General features: G+C 41.3%; 1 protein-coding gene and 1 long non-coding RNA gene across 6 annotated transcripts; one reads left to right on the top strand and one right to left on the bottom strand.

Moving 5' to 3' along the window:
- On the bottom strand, nucleotides 1-26,450 carry TARP (TCR gamma alternate reading frame protein). 5 transcript variants are annotated; one of them, XM_075143002.1, is made up of 6 exons: nucleotides 26,248-26,450; nucleotides 25,821-26,130; nucleotides 7,546-7,592; nucleotides 3,462-3,755; nucleotides 1,912-1,983; nucleotides 1-1,149 (listed from the first exon to the last, which is right to left on the bottom strand). In XM_075143002.1, the coding sequence occupies exons 1-6, from the start codon at nucleotides 26,393-26,395 to the stop codon at nucleotides 1,016-1,018; spliced, it is 1,005 nt and encodes a 334-aa protein (XP_074999103.1). In that variant the 5' UTR covers nucleotides 26,396-26,450; the 3' UTR covers nucleotides 1-1,015. The 5 variants fall into 5 exon arrangements, with proteins under 5 accessions (XP_074999103.1, XP_074999102.1, XP_074999100.1 ...); XM_075143001.1 differs by lacking the exon at nucleotides 7,546-7,592 and adding an exon at nucleotides 8,941-8,987 and having other exon boundaries at nucleotides 26,248-26,449; XM_075142999.1 differs by lacking the exon at nucleotides 7,546-7,592 and adding an exon at nucleotides 13,398-13,453 and having other exon boundaries at nucleotides 26,248-26,448.
- Nucleotides 14,776-25,891, top strand: LOC142079216 (uncharacterized). Its single transcript, XR_012672576.1, has 3 exons — nucleotides 14,776-14,817; nucleotides 19,216-19,242; nucleotides 25,842-25,891. It is a non-coding gene; the product is annotated as an uncharacterized LOC142079216 (long non-coding RNA).
- Nucleotides 26,451-26,785: the final 335 nt, after the last annotated feature.

The following is a 26,785-nucleotide window of genomic DNA, read 5'->3' as shown; positions in this document are numbered from 1 at the left end:
CACCTGGAGGAAAGCTTTTATTGCCCTCTATATCATTACAGATACAGTGAGTGTAAATGCTGCAGGCACTTATCTCCAAACTTACAGCAGTGTTTTGCCCCAAACTGAGCAACTGAGCTTTACCCCAATATGTCTACTTCCAATTTTTCCACAGAAATTTGAAAGGAACTGATTTGTGGAACTTGGAGATGAAGAGTTCAAAGTCCAACATCTGAGAATTGTTCCTCTATTGTGAAAACACTTTCTCTAGCAAAGCTTCAGATTTAAGGTTTTGCTCAACTTAAAAAGGTATCTCTAAACAAGATGATGTTCATGATCATTACTATTGTTTTCTTTCTTTAAAAATACAACGTGCAGGTTTTCAGTCTGTGTCATAGTGCTGGTGTGGGGCCTGCTGGATTTCTGTACGTGTGCACCTTAGAATTGTTTTTATGCTCGTCTAACTTCTTAATTCAAAAATATTATGTTATAATATATATAGTACTTTTTAAAATTGTGTTTAATTGACTCTTAAAGAACACATCACTTCAGAATATTTAAGTGCTGTTTTGATGGATATATAAGAGTTGCAATAAATCGATAGTAAAAATGAACAAATACCTGTGAATTTACAGCACAGGAATGCTCCTAATGAAGCCTTAAGCGCAATGACAAAATGCATCTGTGCTTTGTATGTCAAAAGCCCCGTTACACCTCTAAACTTCTGCATGCATAACTACTTTTAACATGACTACCTTCCTCATTTTGCAATGAGGACTTTGGATTAAAATCCAAGGTATGTAACCTTACTCCTATTGCCCACCTCAGTTCAGTACTCAGAAAAACTAGGAAAATCAGACTCTCATAAAAACACTAGCAGTAAAGCAAAACAAGCCCTGTGCACTAATGCCAGAAAATTATTTTGGGATTTTATTTTTGTTGTTATATCTAACACTGAGAGCAGGGGAGTCTATATGGATAAGTATATAGCAAAGCAAATTGAAGGCGATTTTGTAAGCCTTTCCTAAACCAGCGTTTATGCTTTCTTTCCTTGGTGCTTGGTTGAAGCCCACATTCTATAGATGAAGAAGAGTACGATGAGATAGTACATGGAGCTCTTCAGAAGAAGGACGATGTACACTAAATATGCTGTCCTGTGCATTAAGTGATCTGTAACAAACATACGACAGAAAAATCTTGTTTAATGTCAGTAATGTACAACCTCCTAAAAGACGGGTAGAACTGGGACCGTGTAGTCTGTTTACTGCTGCAATTACATTGATTCCAGCGGACAGTGTATAAACACATACAATGTCTGACTGTACTTCGGGTTTGCACTGCTAATAAGTTCTAGACGGAGTGGGTTTCTTAGCACTAGAGTGCCTCTCAATGCCGCTGCGTTATTATTCCCTGCAAAGGCAAGAACATAATTCTAGTGCTTCCAGCACTGATTACCGGTAGCACCGTGTTTGCTTGAATCGTTTTGTGTTGGATGTTTTGAACGTAAGTGCTCACGATTCTTCCTAAATCCCCATTCAAGCTAAAAGAAAATTTTTTTGTCCAAAGTGCTGGGCAATTGCTAGGCTGATGGAGCGTCAGCTGAAGCGTTGAGCATCTAACTATTTCAGGTATTTAAAAAAGTGGCACTGAATGCGGGCTAATAATCTAGTAGCCCAAACAGCATCTGTAGCATCCTAATAAAGCTCCTAATAAAGCTACCTAATAAAGGTAGGAGAGCCCCTTCTTATAATCCACAACAGAAGTTAATTCAGAGTAGCACTGAAGCGTTTTTAAGTTACAGACCGCAGACTTAAAAGATTTCCAGTATGCTATTTATAAAGATCATTTTCATGGTGTTCTGCACGTATGTAGCAATATCTAACTCTTGCATGACATGCATCATTTTCCCACATTTTAATACATTTTAATTACCTCTATTAAAAACTGTGGTGTTTCCAGGATATGTGCTGCAGTCCTCTTCCTGAAGAGCAGTCTTTGAAGAATCTAATGGAAAGAGAGTTTAAATGCCCCAATTAGGCTTTTCTTTAATTTTAACAAACATGAATTGAGAAATAGGGAAAAAAGAGGCAGTATAGGAATGGCAAAATGGGAAGTTAGTATTAAACAACAAAAAAAAGACGTTTAAGATCTGTCCGCAGAGCAGATGTTCACAGGTAGGATTCATTTGCAGAGAGAATTTGAAGGGGGGAAACGCTGGTAGAGAAGTGACTGGGTATTCGTTGCCGTGAGAGGTTTGCCTTTGCCCTTTCAGGAATGTGTCCGTTAGGCTGTTCCTTGGCAGAGTCTCTTTTACTTGGAACTGCAGTCAATTTGACCACCTGATCTTGTCACTGAAGTAGCTAGAGTCTGTTTGCCTTCACAACGTACTGTTATTTGAAATGCAGAATAATTTACTTCGGAAGGGACCTCAATTAGTCTTTTACTTAATGGTTGCTCAACACTAAATAATCTTGAGGAGAGTATGATCTAAGGTGCCCCTCTTGGGAATTTGCTATTTTGGTGGTGATTGTTTTCTAAAATAAATAAACCCCTTTTTGTGCTTGAAGCAGCAAATTTGTATTTGTTCTTGGTTATGGTGTTTGTATGCATTGATACATGGGCTTAAAGACATCCATATTACATCTCTAAATACATCCTCCATCTAAATAAACTTAAAGCATATTTTTGTCAGAATATATTTTGAAGGTTGAAATGTAATGGTTATTTATGACCATGCTCTCACTTATTGGAGTTACTTTAATTTATAGTAAGTTGAACAGAGGTAGGTACTGAGAAGAGATTAATCTAAACCAATATAGGTAGCTTTTCTTAAAGATATTACCATGATTTAAACAATTTGCATTGGTTATAGGTGACTTTTTTCTTTAAAATTGCATTGTCTTTCAGATTTTGCTTTGCATAATCAATCTTTCCACAATTAAATGAGATATGTTCATATATAGTTATTACCTCACTCTTTCTGGACTATGAGTAAGTAATATATTTATACTTTGCTCTACATCTCCAGCAACCTCGTTTTTAACTGCTTAGTTTTTTATAGCTGTGACTAATGTAAGAGGGTATCAGAGGGACTTACACCCATGTAAGCCATGGGTAACAGAGAGGCAATACTGTTTCCAGAAACTTCTGTAGACTGGAAAGTAACCAACACGGCTCAGTGCAGACCTTTTGGAGCTATGCTAGTTTACACTAGCATACACTAGTTCTTGATGAGGTTCAGGAACTGCTCTTTTCCTATTACAGGGGGACGTTCACTTGGGGAGCGTAGCACAGGCTGGGTTGTTTTTCCTGGGAAAACTTTGGTAGTTTCTCTGGATGTGTATTTTAGCTATTATTGTGCCAAGGAGCACAGATGCTTTCAGGAACAGTAATAGAAAGTATTATTTCTATAATTTTGTTGCAAAGAAAAAGTGATGTCTATAATAATATGTAGAATGAATTTTTTAACATGTAGTATATACCTTGTGTCGGCAGTGAACGCTGTTGGCTTTCATGCTCGTAATTGCAGTAATAGTTCTTGTCTTTGTTCTCCACCGGTACAGTTAACCAGCTGCCGATTGAGTATTCATCCTCTCTTGTGGGCTTCCAAGTGTCTCCTTTTACTACATTGTCTGTTATCTCCTTATTTTCTCCATCGGTCCATGTCACCCGAATAACTTCTGGGTAGAATTTCTCAATAAGGCAAACATAGGTTATCTGATTTTCATGTTTCTTCTGCAGGATTTCAGAGTTTGCCGGTGGAGAATTTCCTTTGTCTGGGTTGGTTATTGCAGGGAAAAAAATTAACAAAATAGAGAGTTGGAAGATCAATTGTGTACAGCAAATAAATACGCAGCCACAAAATACAAATTCTGAAGAGCAACAACCTGAATGTGTTATTAACAAATGTTTTAGCTCTCTAATTTATTATGAAATACTTAGGATGGGAATAGAAATGTCTCAAGTATGAAAGGAATATTAGGTAATAGGATAGATTAATTACAGCTGTTTCCGTCCTTGAAGTAAAAATAGGTTTTTGGCGAGCTGGACGAACCTGGCATTCAAACACACTTTATATTAAATATTATTTCAATGGAGCCAAATGGCAAGTTTTAATTTTCAGTCAAAAACAGTTACAATACTATTTAGAATAATTGGGAATAGAATATATGACTTTTAACCTTATTTTAAAATGTGTTATTTTATAGAGAACTAAAATGAATAGAGGCTTTTATGAGTCTGGTACAGAAAATGAAGCTCAAAATCAGAAGACAAGACTCCATTCAAATATTCTAAAGTCATTTTTGTTTAGATAATATAGAGTCTTCCAGATTCCAGAGAATGTTTGATCTAAGCTTTGATACTGTGCCATGTGCATGGAGAAACATTATTTAAGTCCTAAATTGTCTAGTGAACACTAACATCTAGACTGCTTCGTTCGTGCTTCTTGTAAAGCAGCACATCTGATAGAGGAAGATTAGAGTAGACTACGTCTACTCTTTAATACTGTAATACTAGAATAGATCTAAAAATATCTTTTAAAAGATTTCTTGAGTATTTTATTAGAAAAATAAATTTAAGTCTGGTTATTTAAAAACTTAGAAACCTACTCAAAAAAGTTTGAAAAATTATTTTTGAGAAACATTAAGAAACTGAAATATTGTTGAAGATATTAATAATCTCCCTTGAAACTGAGCTAGAAAACTTCAGGCAACAACGTGAGAGCTTATATCCCACAGCCTTCCAAGCAGTGCTGCTGTCAGAAAGTGTATTTGTCTGCACAAGTCTTTGACAATTTTTAAATAGTAGTAATAGTTCCTGAAAGAGCTTTGTTCATTCATTTCATAAGAGGAATTTAATATTAGTTTATAATGTTTATGCAAAAACAACTACATGAAAATTTTGTCTACAGAGTGTTCAAGATAGACGACCTGCCTTTCAAATCTTTGCAGTTTTATGTCCCCAGTAAGTCCCCACTGCTAATTAATGAACATCTGCTATATCTAATTAATTTTTTAAAAGTTGATACTAATTTTGTGATTTTTTTTTTTTTTGGGGTGGGGGGGAAGGCAACAAAAAGACGTTCTATGTATTTGCCAGGTAAAGATCTTGATAAAGACAGGAAAATGGAATCACAAAATGCTCTGGACCCCAAAGGTTGACAATGCTGTTCCTTTAATGCTAGATTTGTTTAGATGTTTAAATTAACACATCTGAAAACGAAAAACCAAAACTAAACTAAAGCAGAAGAACATGCTATATCTAGATAACATTTCAAGATCCATGTAGCATATCTATCCATACCAGGGTTGTCGTAGGTGATGTGCTTTGTGAAACATGCTCACTATGAACATACGTGAATAGATTTTAAATGAGAAGTGAGCTGTTTCCACAAGCTAACTGTAGGTAATCTCCATTTCATTTGCATCTCTGGATTAAACCTTATGTTATTAGGAGGAGTCCAAATCATCCAGATTTTGTCCACACAGAGAAGACATTTTGATATTATAAAGGTGGATAGGAAATTTAAGAGTCTGTTTTAGTTAAACATGAACTTCTGCAGTGCGTGCATAGGCAGTGCTCGTGGGCAATCGTTTTTGTCTATGCTTAACTGCAAGTGAAGACTGGATACAGTTTTCAAAACTGACTTTTGTTATATAGAAGGTACTGCTTAAGACTGTGGGTTTTTTTTTAAGGCAGCAGAGAGATTTTAGGTGTTCATCTCCTTACACCACTCTTTCTCTTTAGATTCCTATGTAAATCTCCGCCACTGAATTTGAGCAGCTAGATGCACAGGGTTTAAAGTGTGGTCTGACTGAGTGGTGCAGTTTTCATGCATTGTGAGAAAACACATTAATATAAACATGTTTTTTTTTGTCAAAAAGTTTCCACCATTCTTTAAATGATCTGGCTCTTCTAGAGCAATCTTCTACATTGCAACCCTCCTTAAACAACTTAGTGATTCTTTGAAGTATTTCATACTTGGTGTTTAAAAACACAGATGACTAAAGCATAAGGCTGTCTACCTTCAAAAAGATAACCCTTATATTATTAATTTCCTTCATTTTGGAGATTTGAAATGAAGATGTGGACTGAGTTCTGTTGTACAAGAAATAAAATTGCTGACAATTTTATGGTTGTCTAACATTAATTTAGGGGTTAATTTTATCTTCTTTCTGCATCAGTCCTCCTAGGGATGCAAGATTAAACTAATTCCTAAAATTATTTATTTGTTCCAGAGTTGTATATGTTCAGAAGACCATGACGTAGCTCCTGTCCCAGTGACATTGTACTCTGCAAAGCCTCTTGACTATTTCAGATGTTTCTTTTAGATTTTCAAAGCTTAGTTAAGTTACCCTGACTAATTTCAGTAGGCTAAAATTTAATTGTCTAGTTTGATGTTATTCTCTTGGATTATCAAATCCAAATAGAGAGGCAGAGAGAGGTGCTTCCTGCTGCTAGTTCATCCTGACCATTTTAGAGACTTCTATTAAGATGGAATAATTTCCACCTCTGGAATTGCCAATGTCTTTCCTTTTACCATAAAAAGGTTCTTAGCTTAAATGAAACATCTAAATCATATCACAATATTGAGGAAATATATTGCTTGAATAACTGCAACTGTGTGTATGCATGGGAGAGTCTCATGTACACACATAGGTAAATGGGTGACAGTGGAGAACTGAACAAATTAAGTTTTGCATGTATATGTGTATATATATGTTTACGTGTGGGAAAAAAATATATCTTCATAAACTGTAGGTATGTTTACGGAAAAAAGGATGAAAACTTGTAGAATTGGCTGAAGATTTTGATATATTTTCAGGCTGATCTGTAAAGTCGTGAAGTCAACAAGACAGTTTACGCTGGCTTTTCTGGGCAAATGATCTGATCCTTTCTGAAGAATTTTAACGTCATGAACTTCCACTCCACTGTCTTTTTTTGTTTTAGTTAAACTTAGTTTACTTTGTTAAACAGTTTTCTAAGGCAGGTTTTAAGAAATACATAGATCTTACTTTTTAAAATTATATATAAGCATGTGCAGATATTTCTTAAGCTAAAATCTGTCTTTTCTCTCTTGTAATAATGCAGTGAGCCTGCAAAACACTGTGCAAATAAAATTCTGGAGTTAGGCTTGTAATCAAGGAGCTATTAATGAATTTGGGTTCAAAATATATGTTTTTATAAATTAACTGTCAAAAGTTTTCTTAATGAAACTCCTCCACAGTTTCTTTATAAGTATCTATAAATAAGATTTATAAATAAGCTCAATGTGTTCTTAAGCTGAAATTTTAATTCTTATTACTTGGATGATCCCACAAAATGGAGTAATTTTGACTGATACTCAAAGCTCCTCAGTTCCCCTTCAGGCCAGTGGGAGCTGAGAGCGCTCAGCACACTCAGCTCATAAACAGTGTTCTTGTCCTGCTTGCCAGCGACTTCAGTCGTAGTAGTATAGTCCTGACCTACTGTGAGCCTCCCCAGATACCTTAAAGAGCTGTCATCCTTCACTCCAAAGCTTTCCCATTACAAAACTTAAAAAAATAAGTCTTTGAAAACACTTACTGGACACGATGAGTTTTGTGCCAGAACCAAATATCTTGTTGAACGCCCTCTGGTACATTCCTTTACAAAAACTGTTTGGGACGTTTTGGCCTGACAAGGACTGGATTTAACAACCATCATATGAATAATAAGAGTCTATTCATTTGGCTACATGAATGTAGAAAATTTGAATGCAATCTCAGCTAATGCTGCTATTCCCAAAGAGCCTTTAGTGATACGTACTTTAAGTTCAGTTTCAAAGTAATCTTTGCCATCACTTGTTTAAAAAAATATCAAAACAAACCAAAACTGTTGTTGTCCAGGGCATGATTGAGCTACCATATTTCCTCTAGATTTTTTTCTAGAAAAATTAATTTTTTTCCAGGTTGGTGGGTGTTTTTGATCACACAATTTAAAAATGCACGCATGCTAGACCACTATTTAACTGAATTAATGAAAGGCAGTCCTGAACAGCCACGACTCCTCTCAAGCCTGGTGGAGGGGCATTTACTCATCTTGGGCCTAATCCTCTGCATGTTGAGGTTACTGTAATCTGCTTAAATGGATGCGGGATCAGGACTGTTCACCCTCAAATCTTGCCGTACTTGCCTATGCAATACTATTGCAGTAGTCAGTACCAAAAGGAAACATCACACGTGCATCTATGTATGCTGTAGAGCAGCATCAACTTCCATCATTCCCATGCACGTCCTTCCCCAGGGCCTTCTGGCTTCTCCTGAGGGAAAACCATCTGCAGCTCACATGAAATCCTGCCGCCACTGAAACCAATGGCAACATTTCCAAAGGTCCAGGATTTCCCCCCACGTTTTAATCTTCTGATCATTTATTGTCTGCCTGCAGCTAACCGGTGCTGCCGTGCATCCAAGAGAGCTCAGTTCCTCTTGGCTGGAATAAATCAGCTTTGTTAGGACAAATCCATGGGGAAAGACCTTCCCCTTGACCAAATAGAGAGATGCAGAGCTTCAGCCATGATTTAGGGGATCTGTTGGCACTCACAATGTTTTCCTGTACAGCACCTCTATTCCCCCTGCTCTGAGGCCAAGGGGTGATCTACAGCCGTGTTTCTGAGTTACCCTGACCCTGCTGCTCTGGGCAGTAAGCTTTGCGCCAGGGAATGACCTGATGTAGCCCTAAGTCTCCAAAAGAAGTTATATTTCAGCAGTTTATGGTTTATGTGAAGTCCTGTAGTTTACCCTGACCTCTCTTGTACAAGCATTTGGATGCTAAAGAAATGAATTCTCCTACTGCAAAGTCCACATCACTTTCCTGTATTATACTTTTAAATCTGTATTTTAATCTGTATAATAATTTTAAAATAGCATATCACATTTCCCTCTCCTCTAGATTTTGGATTATCAGAATAAGGGATATTTTCTTAGATGCTAGAAAACTTACCAGAAACAATGAGCTTTGTGCCAGTTCCGAAGACTTGGTAATAGTCACTGTGTACAAGTGCTTTGCAAAAACCCACCCAGTCTCAATGTTTTTAAAACTTCATTTTGTGTGCCAGCCTAGCCTCATTTTCTTATTAGAAATGCACCTGTTTCTTTTGACACTCTGATTTCTATAATTAAAACTTTCCTTACAAAATGGTGTATGGATGAACCTGTGTTTGCTCATACAACAGATTTCACTTTTATGTTAGTCTTTCAGGTTTAAATAAATAAGCTTGCATGTACACAAAAACTAAGGATTTGGAATACTGACAAAATGGAGGATGGAGCCCTAATTTAACAGTGGGCATTCAAAATCATGGAAATATTTAAGCAGAACCTGCGCACCTGAGATTTGTAACTTTCTAGACTGAGGCTCCTTCAGCATTCCCTGAGGTTTCTATGGAAAATGTGAGGAACAGTAAAGGTTAGCACCTTGACAACATGGGAAATAATGCATTTTTATATATGTATGTGTACATCTGTGTACGCATATATATCCTACAACAACCACCTAGCACTGCACGCTATCACCCATTCAGGCTGATCTTTTTGGGCCATGGCTTTAGGGTAACAGAGTTAGCTGGTTAGCCTGCACCGGTTAGCTGCAGGCAGACAATAAATGATCAGAAGATTAAAACGTGGGGGGAAATCCTGGACCTTTGGAAATGTTGCCATTGGTTTCAGTGGCGGCAGGATTTCATGTGAGCTGCAGATGGTTTTCCCTCAGGAGAAGTCAGAAGGCCCTGGGGAAGGACGTGCATGGGAATGATGGAAGAATGATAGATGCACGTGTGATGTTTCCTTTTGGTACTGACTACTGCAATAGTATTGCATAGGCAAGTACGGCAAGATTTGAGGGTGAACAGTCCTGATTATGAACAGGGGAATGTACACGCTGAAACCTGTTTGTGAACATTGCCTTAAAAGAATTGGATGCTGAATTCATCTTCATGCCCATGAAATCTTTGATATTTTAAAGCCCTTAGCAAATGTTCCTATTAATATTAATCATGGTAAGAGGCTTTCGCTCTGCAGATTTCTTTTGAGTGGCCACATCTTCCCTTATTTATGTCTTACAGTTCCATCCTTCTGCCCTAACACTCGTTTGGACTTTCAAGTCTACTAGGTTTTGATTCAGGGCTTCATGTTTTTCCCCATTAAAAAAAATACTATTGCAAATTAATGCATATATTAATCTTCACCATTTTGATTTAAAAGGGCAGAAAGTCAGTTTAATCCAACTTCAGGTAATGTATAAATAAATTTAAGTATAATCTATCTTTAGGCAACGTATATTTTATAATGTATAATTAAAAAAGTAATTGTAGCTTTTTGAGCTCTAAACTTTAATGTATTTGATGAAAACAAGGTCGATACTTCAGTAATATTTAGGAACTAGCATTTAAACAAATCAAATATTCCTGCCATAATTTCTGCTGTGAAATTATTTCCTAGAAATGTTAGTAGATTGTTCTTTTTATCACTTCAAAATAAGTTAGCAATATGCTTCTGAGTTGCCAGGGAGACCCAGCTGCAGCTGTAGCAGAAGGGGTGGCAGAGGGAAACCAGCCCCACGCTGGCTGAGCAAGCTACTCTGCTTCTGTGCTGAAGGAAAAAAACTGGATTTGGAGAGGCTGGTTCAGTGTTCGGTTCAGTCTTGGCTTCCCTGTTGTGACCTTGTGAGTGCCTAAATTCCCTGGAAAGATACTTGCAGAAGAATCCTGTATTGCCAGTTTATGTTGGATTAATATTCCTGTTCCGCTGTAAGCTTCTAAAAACTCATCTATTCCACCAAATGCAAATGCCAACCCAGTCTCTCAAATCCCAGCCTTTCTGTTACCTGCATTATTGTAAGTCTCAAGCAACTTTCATTTGGTCAGAACTAATTAAAAAGACCAACAAGAACAAAATCAAGTTCATTACAAGTTGATGGGAGTTTGGCTGTTTATACATTTGACTCTTTCAGTATAGATCTGGGAAAAGATTCTGCTCAAGCTCAAACCCTGATGATTCAATTGAATTAAAGTCACTTATCCTAAGTCCTGGTTTTCTCCATTTCTTTCCGTTAGGACTAACTTTCTGAGCTAATGTTGGATAGTCACCTCTGAAAAGGCAAGCTGTGATGAAATGCCTGATCTTAAGCATGAGGTAACTACAGCCCTTTTACTCTATTAATCAGTCAGAAGCCTTGGGCACATAAAGACAAAATCCTACAGAATTGGAGTGGTGCTTGAAAAGAATTTATTTTAAACTGTAGATACTAAAAGCATGGCGACTACCTGATTAACAAGGTAAGGATTTTCACTAAAACCAGCACGCTTATCCTGACACGGATATTTCTATTGAATTATAGTTATGATTTACTTAGTCTTTCTGACATAAATCATCAACAACAATATTTGCTTGATAGGCTAATATAAGTTTATGTATTTAACTAGGCTTAAAACATTTGGTAGCAATAGTTCCTCTGCCTTGTGTTTGTGTAGTTGTTTATTCCAGGATTATGGCGTTTAAAGCACATTTAATGGGAAAAAGGTTTTTGTCCTCCACTTTCCATTAAAATAAATGTCTCTGCAGGAAAGGCAAAAAAATGGATCACTTCTTCATACGTGTGTTATTAAGCAATAAGAAGAGCATTTGGAGGTACTAATTTTTTCTACTGCCAAAGTGCTGTGTACATGACAAAAATAACTATGGACAAGTTATTTCACTTTTACTAGCCTAATTAAAAAATGGATTTTGGCAATGGCCATTGCATATCGCTCATTGTATCTATATTGGGAAGAGGTTTTCTTTTTTTATGCTTAATTCACAGCTGCTTGATTCCCTGCTTATTCCTTCAGTACAGCTGGAGGAAAGAACAAGGACTCTGGAAACTACTACAGGCCATTTTCCACCACATTTCCAAGGAGGAGTATAATCAAAAGTGGCTCAAAATAGCTCCTTTTCAGCAATGTTTGTGATCCTAAACCACTGCGCGACAAATACAACAAGGCTAGGAATGACAAGCCAGGGAGGGGAATCCTGCGCAAGGACGGTGCCGGCTGAGGCTCTAAGCGGGCTGAGAGCCTTCTAGGACACTATAACACTCTTCTATATGACCACCCCAAGCTCCTATAGCTTATTGGATGGAAAATAGCATGTAACTTATCTGACACAATGAGTTTTGTACCGGAGCCAAACACCATGATGTAATAAGCAATCACAGTAAATAAAGTTTTTGCAATAACAGTGCAACTCTGTTATCTTTATATGGGTAAATAGTATTCTTTAAAGAAAATCAGATTTGCTGTATAATCAATTTTTAGACCCTAGGAAAGTAAAACAGAGCAGTTGCCTAAACTAAACTAAAAAAAAAAAAAAGGTGGAAGTTTTTGAGGGCATGTATGTTGTTAAATGGACAGGATTCATCTCAACTAATTTTAGTCTTCTGAAAGTTTAGACGGACGGTGCAGATTAAGCACCTTGGCTCCGTCTCTGCTTTCTGGAGAGAGGCAGCACTAGCAGGGGATCTATTTGATCAGATATTGGCCAAGTAATTTGCTCCTTATACACCCCCATAAAATCAGACCTAGAATTGGTGAACATTATGCTGACATCTGAGCAGCACAAGACCCCCGACCAATATTTTTGTTGTCAGTAACATGTGAAAACCCTGCATGGATTGGAATCAAACCTCCTACTAACCAGATGATACACCATTTTCAGATGGTCAGAATTAGGCAAACTATTTTCATCTCAGGTGCTTAGCTAAGCCGAATCACAGGCAAGTATCAAAGAGCACCTGAAGTTTTCTTGAAGCAAAATAATTTTGATAAGTATGTCAAAACATTTTGAGTTTGGCATTCTTCCTTAATAATAGTAATAACTGATAATAAGCAGTTTCTGCAAAAGCTAGGAAGCGAGAGCAGCCTTTCAACTATGCGAGTCTTCAGACAGTTCTGGGCATATCTCAGATCTAACTCCTTTCATTTAGTATAGTCAGACGTAGTGCTAAAGGAAAGCGTTTTGCTTTTCAAAGAATTTGAGTAACCCAAAGGTTTGACATTTTTCTTTCAGAATGAATTAGAAATATTACAAAGGATGAATATGCATATTTAAAGACAAAAACATCTTTCAGTTCTCCAAATGCTATCTTTGCCATATTTAAATTCACCTTTATAAAGAAAATAATAATGGGGTTAGTTATACCTCTGTGCTGCAACAGCTGTTGTGTTTCCCCCATTTCATGCATAAATACAGAACAATTACATTGTGTTCTGCATATGGAAATGCTGTTTAAGAGGAAAATCCTGCAAAGCATGCAGTAGGGTTAAAACTAGCGGGAGCTAAAATAGCAGAGCACTTCACGCAGCCAGTATGTAACTGTATTGAAAAGCATTTCGGAAGTAGTTAAGTTTTACATTTTGTACTCACTTGAAACAATAAGCTTAGTTCCACTTCCAAATATTTTGACATCAACATCCCACAGTCTGATAATGCTTAACAATATCTCCTGCACTGCACTTTTCTTGCATAGGCTACAGAAGAAGTCTCTCTGATTTAGTGGTTGGTGATAAATCTGGCCCAGTGCAATAGCTGAATTTTCAACATTGACTAGAGTGACATTTTTAGAAATACTTCTATTTTTGTAGTGAGTAAAAAGTTCAGGTTTTTAAACCCAGCGTTTTCTGAGCAGAAAGCAGTGTCGTGCTTATTTTATAACTGTTCTAATCCTTCTAGCTCTGGGATTTCTCTAACAAAGATCTGTTGCCTCTGCTCTGCTAGGTTTTCTCTGAAGTAACCTTCTTTGCTGTTTTAAGGAGAAATGCGGTTACATTATGATTCCCAAAGGAAATTAAGGAAGTTTACTAGTTATTTGTTGATTTAAATCTACAGGTAAATGATTTTTTTTTTTCCTAAGAGTCCTATCTTGTGAATTACTCGTTGTGTGAAAGTACCTTAACTAAAGTTTCATCAAAATTATATTTTGAAGTCCACATTTTAAATGCAAAGTCCATATTCTAAACAAAACTTACTGATGCCCATAACTAAGTTCATGCCCTAGGTAAATGGTTACGCTCTTGTCTTTTTGGCAAAATCAGCTGCTTCTACACAGGCACAGTTTAATTGCAAATTGCAGCAGAGAACATTTTTGGTCAGAGGCATGGATAACATTTCAAATTTCTCTCTAACTCTCGTCTGCTTTGTACGATTTGACTTAGTTATAGTCACCTTGATAATATCATGTATTTTCTGAGCAACATACTGTAGGCATTGCTATAGGCTTTATACTGAAAACAGCATTCATCCTATTGATTGCATAGCTTCACCACAATTAAGAATAATACAAATGCAAAAGTAAACCTATTACTTTCAGTAGGGCAAGGAACTAGAAATTTATTACATTCCAGGCAATTTTCCTTCCCGGTCAACTTAGACTGCACCATCTCTATCAATAAGAAACTTTTTGCATTTCTCACTTGCTGTTCTGAGAGGAAACTTTCAAGCAGTTCACTTTTCTTTCCCAAAACAGGAATGAATCCATCCCAATATTTAAATTTTTACCTCTCCTCATTTTTCCATTCCACCGTCCTTAATAAGTATTCAGTACTTGTTCTAGAGGCGATCTCTGTATTCACGAGGTCGATATATTTATTGCCCATCAACCCACACAACTGGGGCACCACCACAGTTCACAGATAAAACACGATTTATCAGGCAGAAATTAATTTTCCTGCAGTCTTTCATTCTTAATTGTCTGAGAACCTGAATTACTCTGTAAAAACCAGATCAATAATAATGGTACTTACTGGAGACAATTAACTTGGTTCCTGTGCCAAAGTATTTGATCCAGGTGCTCCACACTATGTTTTGACTTTGCAATAACCTAACATGCTCTCTTGCTATGCCATTGTTGAAGAAAATCCCATTTTTTTCCCAATCAGCCCCAGGAGACTAAGTGAAGGCCTGGCCCTTGGCTACTGGGAGGATATCAGGAATTTCAGACTCGTACCTGGTTGTTCAGCTGATATCTAATGCCCTTCGGAGCAAATCTCTTTCCCAAAGTGTTGCAAATTTGTTAGATATCCCCTCCGCTTAACGCCTAAGAATTGGGTGAAGGTTTCTCTGCAATTTTAGACACACAAATAGGTGCACAGGGTTGGGCATCTTAAAACCCACATACCTTCAGGTGACGATCCTGCTCTTTCCCAAAGGGGTACACCCCCTCTCGCCTGCAGTTAAATGACATCAAGTACGACTAGCATGGAGTTCATTTTTAGTTGTCTTAATACAATTCAGCAGAGGGAAAGGAAGGAGAGCCAGCACCATAGGCATCCGAAGGTGTCCGTGTGCTGCAGGTTGCGTTTTCTGCCCTGGTACGTGGTTAGTGTCTGCCCATCTCCTGGAATCACTCCAGGCTCTGCAACAGCAGCTCACTGGCATCTTTTCCTATACTAGCTGGTGGGAGAAGGAGGCTTTTCCTTTGCGCACGGGTTTCTTACAAAACAGTCCAAGGTAACATCAGAGGAGTCACTGCTACTGTTGATCAAACAGCTTCCATGCTTAGTTTGCCATTTAAAAGAAACTGAGTTTGAGTGCTTCTGGGATCTCGTGTGGCATACCGACTGCAAAACAACGGTAAGAAATTACGATCTGCGGCTAGAGGGAGGAACTAGACTGAGGGTGAAGGTCTTTCAGTTGAAGTAGGTGTAACAAAAGCAATTGTCTACTCTGAAAGCTCGTGGGCAGGAACATCGTAATCACAACCACAAAGCAATGGCAGGAGTGATGTAGACAGATAACGGTGCCAACTGTTATCTTTTCCTGCCATGTCCTTAGACACACAGCGAAGGAGGCCACCACCATCTCACCTGCAGTTGCTGGGACTGTTGGATTATGGTCATGACAGTGAGTAGCTGGGAGGTCTCATTAGACGAAATAAAGTGAAACACTGCATATTGCAGACAGCTTGTCTAACTGCCCTGTATGAACTGGGCTTGCAAGTATGAGGAGGACAAAACTGAGCTGTAGCTATTTGGAGACCTAATACATATTTGAAACTGTTGTGTCACTTTTTCGTCCCATCAGACTAATATTCTTTAATGAGTTACACTTCAATGGACCAAGTGAGGAGAGTATCAGGGTACCACAGTAAAAGAAAATATTAAGGAGAGGCTTGATGGTAAAGAAAAACATCTGTGGATGAATTTCTCAGGCAGGAGGGTCAGCATGCACTTGGAGGCAGTAGCTACGAGGGGTGCTCTGCGTATGAGACATAAATACGAAAAGTTGTTCGTAACTATGGAAAGCTCTTTTCTTTGGTACTAACTTTGGTAACTCTGTATCCAACTTTTTGGTTGATTCCAATGCATCACTACTATGATGAACACCAATGAAATAGAGACAGTGATAAGAAAGAAGGAGGGGGAAAGGGACTGATACAGCTCAAAAAGAAAGAACAAAAATGCCCACCTCCAGATCTCAGGAGGAATAAATAGAAAATCTTCCTCCTCTGACAGCTGCTAACTTTTAAGTGAAAAGAAGACTCCCTTTCCTTTGCTTAAAATTTTACAAACCTTCAGCCTAAAACTCTCTATTTCAGTTTTGTTTGCCAGGCCAAAGTCTTTGAAGACCTCCAGTAAAATGTGCTGACCTATTTCCAGGAACAACAATATGGAAAACTGCCCCCTTTCCGTTAAATAAATCCTTGCAACCAGTTCGCTGACATGCTTGAGCGAAAAGGAAGAGAAGATGGAATGGAAAGGGGTTAGATATTGGACCTTCATCATCCCCTTTGCATTTTCACTTGCTCAGTCAAAATCTCTAACTTTTGGCAGCTGATGCTTCCAAGGAGTTGGTCAGCACCACGCATGTCCTGCTTCTCCAGAGCCTGTGTGTGAGGCCAGGCAGCTCATCCACACCGGGGGAAGTGAGTTGGGATCTTTCAAGTGATTTATGGTTGAGACGCTGAGGGAGTATTTGTCTCGGTGATCTCTGAGTTTCTACCACTGTGACTATGATAGTAGGCGCAATAGTAGGTAGCAGTGTCGTCTGGAATGACATTGTTTATTGTAAGAACACACCGATTCTGGCCAGAAACCTTTTCAACCATGTACTTGTTCGCTTGGAAGCCCTCATCTACTATTTTTGTCTGTGATAAGTAGAGCATCCTCTCTGGAGCTTTATTCGCCTTCTGTTGATACCAGTGTATGATGGTGCGATCAAAATTTCCAGAGAAGTCTTTAAAGTGACGTTCCAGGCGTACACTTCCTTTAGACTTGGTGACAGACAGAGGACTCTGCATGGGAATTACTTGTGCATATCCATCTGGGAAAAAAAAAGAGGAGAAATTATGTCATTACCTGGAATTCAGGAATTTGGGAAGACACCTGTTAGCACAGCCATGGGTGCCTGTGAGGAAAGGTAGGAAAATAAGGAAGGACTTACAAGAGCAAGCAGCTGTGGCCACAAGCGCTACCAGCAGCAACATGTTTGCTTGTCACACTCCGCTGTCTTTGAGACTCAGAGGAGAAGGAAACCGGCCCTGGTGCAGAGTGAGCAATGCCGCGTGGGAGGAGGAGAGGACTGCCTTGGGTGGCAGCTGGTGATACTATGCGTCAAGCCAGAGGAACATGTCCCCTGAGCTCCTGTGCGGAGCAGTGGGGATGGGGGAGCAAGCGGGAAGGGAAGGGAAGGGAAGGGAAGGGAAGGGAAGGGAAGGGAAGGGAAGGGAAGGGAAGGGAAGGGAAGGGAAGGGAAGGGAAGGGAAGGGAAGGGAAGGGAAGGGAAGGGAAGAAGGAGACTCTCCCCTGCATGAGGCTTTGCTCTGTGGACAGACCATGGACGGCTATTGTGAAGCGTGGGAAGTTCTGGTCCCCTGTGAGACATCTGGAGTGTGCCAGAGGTGGTGAAACCACTAGAGTAGGGTCTCTTAATGGTCCACATCAATTTTACTATCATAAAATGGGCATAGTGATGCCACACGCTCCAACGAGAATGAGGTCTCCTTCAGGAAGCTTTCTGACACCATGACAGGACCAGAAGGAAAGGGTCCCTGAGAAAAACATCAATGCTGACTGCAGCAGTGCAAGTGCAGTAGTGATGGATGCTGGAAACCACTGCACACGGAAGGCAGAAAACAAAAAACGATGATTCACTGAACTAAGAGGAAACTCTTTGGAAAACTGCCATGAGATCCTATAAATAAAGACAGCATGTGAGAGTACCAATTTCTGGTTGAGAGTTGGGCATTACGGCACCAACTAGCCCTGAAGATACCAAGAGGATTCAGTGAAATCAGTAAGCACCTGTGTCCTTAACTTCACTTTGTGTTTAAGATTTTCAAGGCCTGAGGCTACTGGTGGTTAGTGTTTATTTGCATCTAGTCCGATCTGATGAGTAGGCACATACTTGGCTAAAGGCACAAGCAAAAATTATTCCTCTCAGGTTCTCCTGTGAAATGCTTGCGGTGCCCAGGGCCATATACTAACTCACTGCAAATTTGAAATAAGTCCATCAAACTTGATAGTTTCAGCAAATCTCCTTCTTTCCAAAGAAACCTGTTTATCCTATGTACCTTAACATGAAATGAAAGAAGAGGATGTTTTTAAGCAGCACGTCATCAGCTGTGGTGGATAAGAGACTGTAAATCTCTGATTTAAATTGGTCCGTGTGGGATTTTGCGGTATCTGAATTAGGTAAACAATATTTCCAGGGACTTACAGTTGTTTACATGTAGAGCAAAGAAGACTGCAGTGGGGAACACGGAAAGCTTTTTCTTAGAAGTGCTAGGTGGTGGCAAGCATACCGTTCCCACCACCACGGTACTTTCTTCAGCATGTTGCCTTTCTTTTACTGCCTTCTTTCCTAGGGGAGAACAGTGGCTGGACTAGAACATCAATGCAACGTTTGCTCCCCTCAAGGGCCACCAGACTTCTGCCATGGCTCACCAAAGGAGCAGGTGAGTTTCCAGTATTTATGTGCTAATTCTTAAGGCAGTGAAGACTTCCTTTGGCTTAAAATAGTAGACGTGTGTTTGAAGACCAGAATGCTATTGACAACCCAGACTTCGATAAGGACAGTTGTGCAGGGTTAGCTGCTTTTTTGGGTACAGAAAAAGGTTTGGCCTTTCTGCAGCTGATACCAGACAGAATTAGAAGATCAGGGGAGTGGCACAATTACAACCCTGTGGTTCAGACGTTGAGGGAGGTTTTTTCTTTTTGCCGTGATGATCTTTGAATTTCTATCACAGTGAGGATCCCAGTAGGCACAGTAGTAAGTAGCAGCGTCATCTGGAATTACATCTTTTATTGTAAGAACACACCGGTTCTGGCCAGAAACCTTTTCAACCAGGTACCTGCTTGCTTGAAAGCCACTTTCAACCAAAGCTTTCCCTCCTGAAAAGAACAGGAGCCTCTCTGGAGCTTTACCCTCCTTCTGTTGATACCAGTGTATGACAGTGTCATCAAATCTTGCCCCTGATGTTTGAATTTCACATGTCATCCGTGCACTTTTTTGGAACTTGGTGATGGATATAGGGCTCTGCACAGGAATTTCTTGTGCAAATCCATCTAGGAAAGAGAAAAGGAGAAATTATGTCATTTGCTGGAATTCAGGGATTTGGGAAGAAGCCATGGGTGCCTGTGAGGAACAGTAAGAAAATAAGGAAGGACTTACAAGACCAAGCAGCTGTGGCCACAAGTGCTGCCAACAGCAGCATGTTTGCTTGTCACGCTCTGCTGTCGTTGAGAGTCAGACGCGGGTGAAAGGGACCCCAGATGGGGACAATGTTGTGTGGAAGGAGGATGTGGCTCTCTTGAGCTTTCTTCAGCAACAGGTCTTCTGTGTGCAAGCAGATGGGGCGCATTTGCAGAAAACCCTCTCCAGGATGGCAAATGCTAAAATTGGTTAGAGGTTGTTGTCCAGTCTGCTTTTCAGGTAAATCCGAGAAACATTGGTAAATCCTAGGATTGTGACCCTTGAAAACTCAAGCCGGAGCCACTGAGAAAGGATTGCAAGCAAGAGCAGCTCCAGCATGAAGGTTTCAGCCCAGAGGTCACCCCGGTGGGCGGTGAGTGCATGTCGTCACCCGGAGGGGTGAGGAGAGGTGTACAGTGCCCGAGTGGGCGGGAGGCATTCCCCCATACTGTTAGGGACCTCCTTTTGCTGCTTCAGCTTAGTCACCCAGCTGCAGCATGCTGAGGCGGCCAGGGTGCCCCCGTGCTGGTGCTGCCCTCCACCGAAGCAGCTGGAGGCCATCAGCCTGCAGCAACCAGGGCAGCTGCACGGCGGGGACGCACCTCCGCTTTGGTTTCGAGTGCGGGAGGAAATGCACAGCCACAGGATTTTGGTTTCAAAGCTCAGCTGAGATGCAAACACTTCTTGGAAAGGAAGACTGGAAAAGAAGAGCGAGCCTGGTGAGGGCTGCTCTCAACAGCCATCGCAGAGGGCCATCTCGATGAGCGGGGCTGGTGCTGCAGGACACTCCCCTGTGACCGGTGAGCAGGGACTGCAGCTCACTGGGCACAAGGGAGATGAGCTGCTTCGGCCTCCCTCCTGCTGGCAGTTGGCCACATGTTGCTAATCAGCTTGGGAAGGTGCCCGTGAGCGCAAGGCTCCAGGGGGAGGCAGGCAAGGAGACACCTGCCCCTGTCTGGTGGCAATGGAAAGGGTCCCTCTCTTCCCAATAAATAACCGTGGAAAAGTCTATTTAATTTTCTGTCAGGCCACCCTGAGAGGGATGAGAAGGACAAATGACTCAAGGACCAGCAGGCACAACAAAGTGACTAGGTGGTGAGTGACATCAAAGTGACAAGGAAGAGAAATATGAAGCAGACTTTAAGGTGAAGGGAAAGAGGTGCAAGGAGAAAGTCACTCATCCCAGCAGCATCCCATGACAGTCTCCTGCATGAGCAACTACAGTTAATCAGAGTGAAAACTGTGTGGCAATTTTACGTTGAGGACCTGAAATCAAGCCCCTGTTGCCAAAAACTACCAGGACGTGTATAAAACAGTAGCAGTATGTTGCTATTCTTCTGATCACACAGCAGAAGTCTGTCAGGCACCTGATCCCAGATGAAGAGTAAAGGAATACGGTAGTGATTGGGTCTCACACAATTAAATGTCTAAATTACAGCCACTGTCTAGGTTTTGTACTGTAGCTTTCTAACACAGCAAGTCTCCCAGTAGGAATAATTACAGATCAAACTTGATGGTGTCTATGCCAGGAGGACACATGCAGTGGCCAGAGTCGTCTTCAACAATATATCTTTCCAGGTTCAAATTATCACCAAATAAACTTGTGACTGATGAAATGGCCAACATCCACTTTGCAGAGAGCTTCATTATCTAAAGCTATCTAAATAGCTTCCCCTTTGTAAATCCATGCTGACTACTCCTGATCACCTTCTTCACCTTCATGTGTCTGTAAATGGTTTCCAGGATTAGTTGCTCCATCATCTCCCCAGGGATTGAGATGGGGGGTAACCCGCCTGTAGTTCCCCATGTCTTCCTTTTTGTCTTTCTTGAAGATAGGAGAGACATTTGCTTTCTTCTAGTCTTCGGGAACCTGTACTGATTGCTGTGACCTTTCAAAGATAATGGAGAGTGGCTTTGCAAAGGCATTGGCCACCTGCCTCAGCACTTGTGTGTACATCCTGTCAGGCACCATGGATTTATGTATGTTCAGTTTAAGTTCTCACTAACCTGATCCTCCTCCACCAAGGGTATGTCTTTCTTACTCCAGACTTTCCCTCTGTTCTCAGGGGCCTGGGATTCCTGAAGGCTGGTCTTACAGGTGAATACTGAGCCAAAGGAAGCATGGAGTATCTTGGTCTTTTTCCATGTCATTTATCACCAGTATCCCTGCCCTATTCAGCAGCTTTCCCTAGTCTTTCTTTTGCTGCTGATGTACTTGTAGAATCCTTTCTTGTTCCCCTTCACATCCTTTGCCAAATTCAACTCCAGCTGGGCTATTGCTTTCCTAAACCCATTGCTGCATGGTTGAACAGCAGCTCCGTACGCCTCCTGGGCCACCTGCCCTTGCTTCCACGTCTTGTACACTTCATTTTTATGCCTGAGTTCAGTTAGGAGCTTTTTTCTCATTCATGAAGCTTTCTACTGCCTCTGCTTGATTTCCTACTTGTCAGGATGGACCTGTCTTGAGCTTGGAGGAGATTCCTGAATATCAACCAACTCTCCTGGACACTTCTTCTCTCCAGGGCTATATCTGATGGGATTCTCCCAAACAGATCTCTGAAGAAGTTAAAGCCTGCTCTCCTGAAGTCCAGGGTTGTGGTCCTGCTTTTTGCCCTGCTCCCTTCTCCCAGGAGCCTGAACTCCACCAGCTCATGGTCACTGCAGCCAAGGCTGCCCCTGACCTTCACAACCCCAACCAGTTCTCCCTTGTTTTGAGTAGGAGGTCCAGCAGAGCGCCCTTCCTTGTTGGCTGCTCAATCACCTGTGTTAGGAAGTTGCTGTCAACTCACTCCAGAAACCTTCTAGACTGGGTGTGAGGAATCCTCACATCCCACAATGTGAAGACAGAAAGCAAGCTGACAAGTTAACATCTGAGGTCACATGTACTACAACCTGTTTTTCAAATAGTTAAGGAGGCCAGAAACATCTAAGCAAGCTTTTACATATTCAAATCTTTCCAAAAGTCCAGCAAAACCCACGTTCCGAGCCTGTGGAACTGGAAAACCAGCACTATGGAGGTATTTGTGCTCATTTTTGAAGGTCCAGACACATTAGTGGAATATTTCACAGGATATTGAATATGTGCACTCTGTCTTAACTCAGGAACTCGAAGGCACAAAACTATCTCAGTTTTCTGACTTAGCTGTCAGGCAAATGCCAGCTTTCCTAGAAACAGTCTTTGATCGTAGAACCTGATTTGTAAAACTCAGTACACTTGTCCTGAAGGGCCTGAGAGTCTCCGCTTGCCAGGGGCATAGGCCTGTGGCTGAGGATTTCAGTTCTGTCCTGGACATATCAGGTGAGAAACTGACAATAAAACTGGGTTTTCTGGGATGTTGTAGGAATTTGTAGAGACTGAAATGCAAAGGAAGGCAAAAGAAAAATATGAAGGAGGGTGTGCAAGATCATCTGGTCTTCTCTCCTCCTTTTATATTCATGTCTTTTTTTTCAAGAGAAGGCACTGAGGGGATGGAGATACGTTTCTCTACTTGCTCCAAGGGTTCTAACAGAGAAGAGAAATTTACAGCTCACATTTGTTCACACACAGAGACAGGCAGTGTTCACTGTCAGGTGAGTGCTTTCAGTACAATCAAGCCTTCATCTTAAGAGCAAAGTTCAATATATTTACGCTAAAGTGACTGGGACTCTCCAGTTTTCTGTATGTTACAGATATGTGTGAGTACTGAAATGATATACTGATTATTAACAGCATATATTCAGCAGTTGTCATGATAAATTGCTGTTTTTCTTATCCTGTTGCAGAAAATTGTGAGAGAAGAGTGGAATAGGGAAGTATCTGCATTTTGGCAGAGTCCAAACCTTGCGGTTCAGAGCGCAAAATGCCTTTTTGTATGGCTTATCTTTGCCCATCTAACACTGTGATGCCTTGATAAAACCAATATGCACAGTAGTAAGTGCCAGAATCCCTCAGGGTTAAATAGTCTATTGTGAGACCATAGAGGGGCTCACTAGGATGTTTCTGAACTTGAAATCTCCTTCTGTCGCTGCTGTCATCAAAAAAAGGTAACTGTCCCGACACGTACAGTATCCTCTTCGGTGGCTCTCCGGGAAGCTGCTTGTACCAGTGCACGACGTCTTCGGCGCTCATTCGGCACGCCATGCTGGCAGAACTGCCCTTCACCTGCCTCCGCAGCTCCGGGGTTTGCACCGGCGCTGCCTGCGCATCTCCACCTAGAAGGGGAAGTGGAGAAATTGTGTGAGGGGAAGAAACCGCTGGAATTTGGAGCCGGGACTGTTCTCGGCACCTGGGAAGGAGAGGGGAGAGGAGAAAGGGCTTACGGGACCACAATGAAATTGCAAGAAGGACTGGAAGCAGCCACATGCTGCCCGTGTGGATTGAACCTGGAAATGAAATAAACAAAGGCAGAACCGTTATAAAGCCCTTCAGGTGGAGAAAGCATCAAACAACTGGGAGGAGGAAATGACTCATTTGGCACAGCCAATGGTCGTTCTTCAACTCGCTTTAACTCGAGGGGGTTATATTTACTGACAAGCTAAACCACATCAGTAAACGGTGTAGAAAAGACCTAAAATACTCAGCCTGAAATAATTTTTCTCCATCTATCAGTCTGCTACATTCTCTCAGACTTACCTGCTGAGCTCACACATAAAAACTCAAGTTGTTCAGTATGGCCGTTCCCCAGGCTGTTCTCCTCTCCGCAGGTGCTCCAAAGCTCTCCCAGAAGCGCATTTCCCCAGCCTTTCCTAGAATGTCCTGCCTGCTTTGGTAGCACAAATGGGATAAGTCATAGTGCACTATCATCTCTTACTCTTACTTGAACAGCTCCAAACGGTCTTGTCAGCCTTATCCACCTGCCCAAGACACGGTGAAGTGAAGCCAGGGTGAAGCATGCATGTCTTACAGCCAGCTGTTTGCTGCCCTCTGCTTTTTCTTGTACTTTCCCTCATTTCAGAGCCCTGAAAATGTTCCCTGCAAAGGCTTCATGGCAAATGGTCCCTTGGGCAACAGTCACCACACAGCACGCCCTTCCCTGAGAAAGAGTTCTCATTTTCTGACTCAAAATTGAGAGAATCCTCTCTGGATCTTTTTTAGGTCTTTGTCAATAGCAGTGCACACAATTAAATCTCATCTCACAACTAGTACAGAGAATTCGTATTGTTCTGTTGTCCCTGTGATAGATACATGAACTTGTGTCAGGTCCTGTAGCGTAGACATATCTACAATGAAAGAACAACAAAAAAAAATTATAAGCATGGAATTTACTGACTTGAAGACTCTGTCTTTATTATTAGTGAAAGACAGAGAAGAAGGTATTTTCCAAGGCCAAACTAAAGCTGCAAGAAGAACTTGCAGCAATGATGTTTTCAGAGAAGACGGCTGGGCCTGTGGGAATTGAGGTTCTTCAGGTGGGGGATGGACTGCCATTGAGGAGAGGAAATGACGCACTCGAGTTGCATGAAACACTCATATGGACATGGGACTGTGAATACCATTGCCACATAAATGAACTTTTACTCTGGCTCTGCTCCCAGCTGCCTGGCTGAGCAGTGCTGTGTCACCGTTTCCATACGTTCCCTGCTTTAGTCTGCAGCTTTCTCTTCTAAACGGCCTTCACAACCCTTTCTCAGGGCCGTCTTTTCAGGAGTTGCCCAGTGTAACAGATCCTTGTCTGTAACAAGGGGTCCTAAGGGATAGCGGTGTTATAAGCAGTCATCATCATAATCGTTAAGATGGGAGTGACCAGTGATGAGTATCACCAGTATCTCCATCGTGACCTGGATTTGAAGTCTCCCAAGCTAGATTTTCAGTGCGAATATCCTCCTCCTATGCTCCCTCCCTGCCATTTGCCTCACCTTTGCTAGCTCAGACTGTATTTGGGAAAGCATCTATATTCAGCAAAGACGATCTGTGTTACTGTATAATTCAGCTGTCATTACCATCACCCACAGGAGCGCTCCTTTTCCCCAGCATTATACCAGCTGAGTTGTAGCACGCTGCATTTCTTTGCTGTTCTCTCTGTCCATCATTTGTATTTACGTACTCAGCATAACCCCGTGGGGATGTTTTAGAGGCAGGAAGGTGCCATCGTGGTTCTCTGCGTTTGAGAGGAAGCCTGCCGCTCAGGGTACAGGCAGCTTTCTGTACAGGCTGCCTGTGGTCTGCCAGTTCTGTGGGACTGCCAGTAGGCACAGTAGTAGGTACCCTCGTCGTTGGGGTTGATGTTATTGACTGAGAAAGTGCAGACATTTGTACCTTTCTTCGAAGAAGAATACTTGCTCCTATAGGCATTGTCATCATAAGAAGCTGCACCTGATCCGATATACAGAATCCGTTCGGGAGCTTTGGAGGGTATATGTCGGTACCAATGTATATACGCAGACTGGAAATCAGATATGCCCTCGACTATACACTCAATCCATGCAGTTGTAGTTTGCCTTTTGGTAACGGATGCTAGACTCTGCTTCAGAAGCGCTTGTGCTTGTCCGTCTAGAAAGAAGAAGAGAAAACACAACAAGCGCTCAGCCCGCTATTCATTCGCACTCCTAAACCCGGGCTGCCTCCCGCCGCTGCCCCGCGCCGTGCCGTGGTGACAAGGGAACCTACGAGAGCAGGCCGCAGCCAGGACCAGGAGCGGGAGCAGCAGCATCCCGAGGGCTCTCGCCGGCGTCTGCCGCCGGCAGGAAGGCGACAGCTCTCCCGGCAGGGACGGAGGCGGCGGCTGAGGAAAGGAAATGACTGACTTGGGCATCATCCGGAGAGGCGGCAGGCGGGTGATGTTGAGATAAAGCAGCGTGACTGAACCCTGCTAAATGTTAACAGCCTGATCATGGCTTTTACACAAGCGGCACAAACTCACCTTCTCTCTCTCTCATGCACACGCACAAAATTACGTTACCTCGTTTACAAAGTAATTTTGTAGTCTGAAGCAATTTTACCACTGCTCTTAGACTAGTTGAAGGCTGCTAAACAACGCCTGGGGTCAGACACTTTTCCTCAGGTCCATTGCCAATAAAAGGAAAAAAAATAAGAACATGGAACTTAATGAATTTGAAGGCTCTCAAATTACTGCCCATCACACAGGTTGAATGCCAAAGGCCAGGAAAATACACAGCAGCCATTTGGGAGCTCAGGAGCGGGATTG

This window comes from Calonectris borealis, chromosome 2 (genome assembly GCF_964195595.1).
Source record: "Calonectris borealis chromosome 2, bCalBor7.hap1.2, whole genome shotgun sequence".
Lineage (NCBI taxonomy): Eukaryota > Metazoa > Chordata > Aves > Procellariiformes > Procellariidae > Calonectris > Calonectris borealis.
The sequence above is the reverse complement of the archived record's forward strand: the minus strand, read 5'-3'. Positions and strand labels throughout refer to the sequence as shown.

Bases quoted from the DNA above. Each gene is read 5' to 3' on its own strand.
- TARP (XM_075142999.1), bottom strand. From the start codon at position 26,395: ATGATGCCCAAGTCAGTCATTTCCTTTCCTCAGCCGCCGCCTCCGTCC. The intron at 13,454-25,820 runs GTCCCACAGAAC...AAGCATTATCAG, and splicing joins TACTACTGTGCCTACTGGCA to ACTGTGGGATGTTGATGTCA. The intron at 1,150-1,911 runs GTAATTAAAATG...TGTTTGTTACAG, and splicing joins CACCACAGTTTTTAATAGAG to ATCACTTAATGCACAGGACA.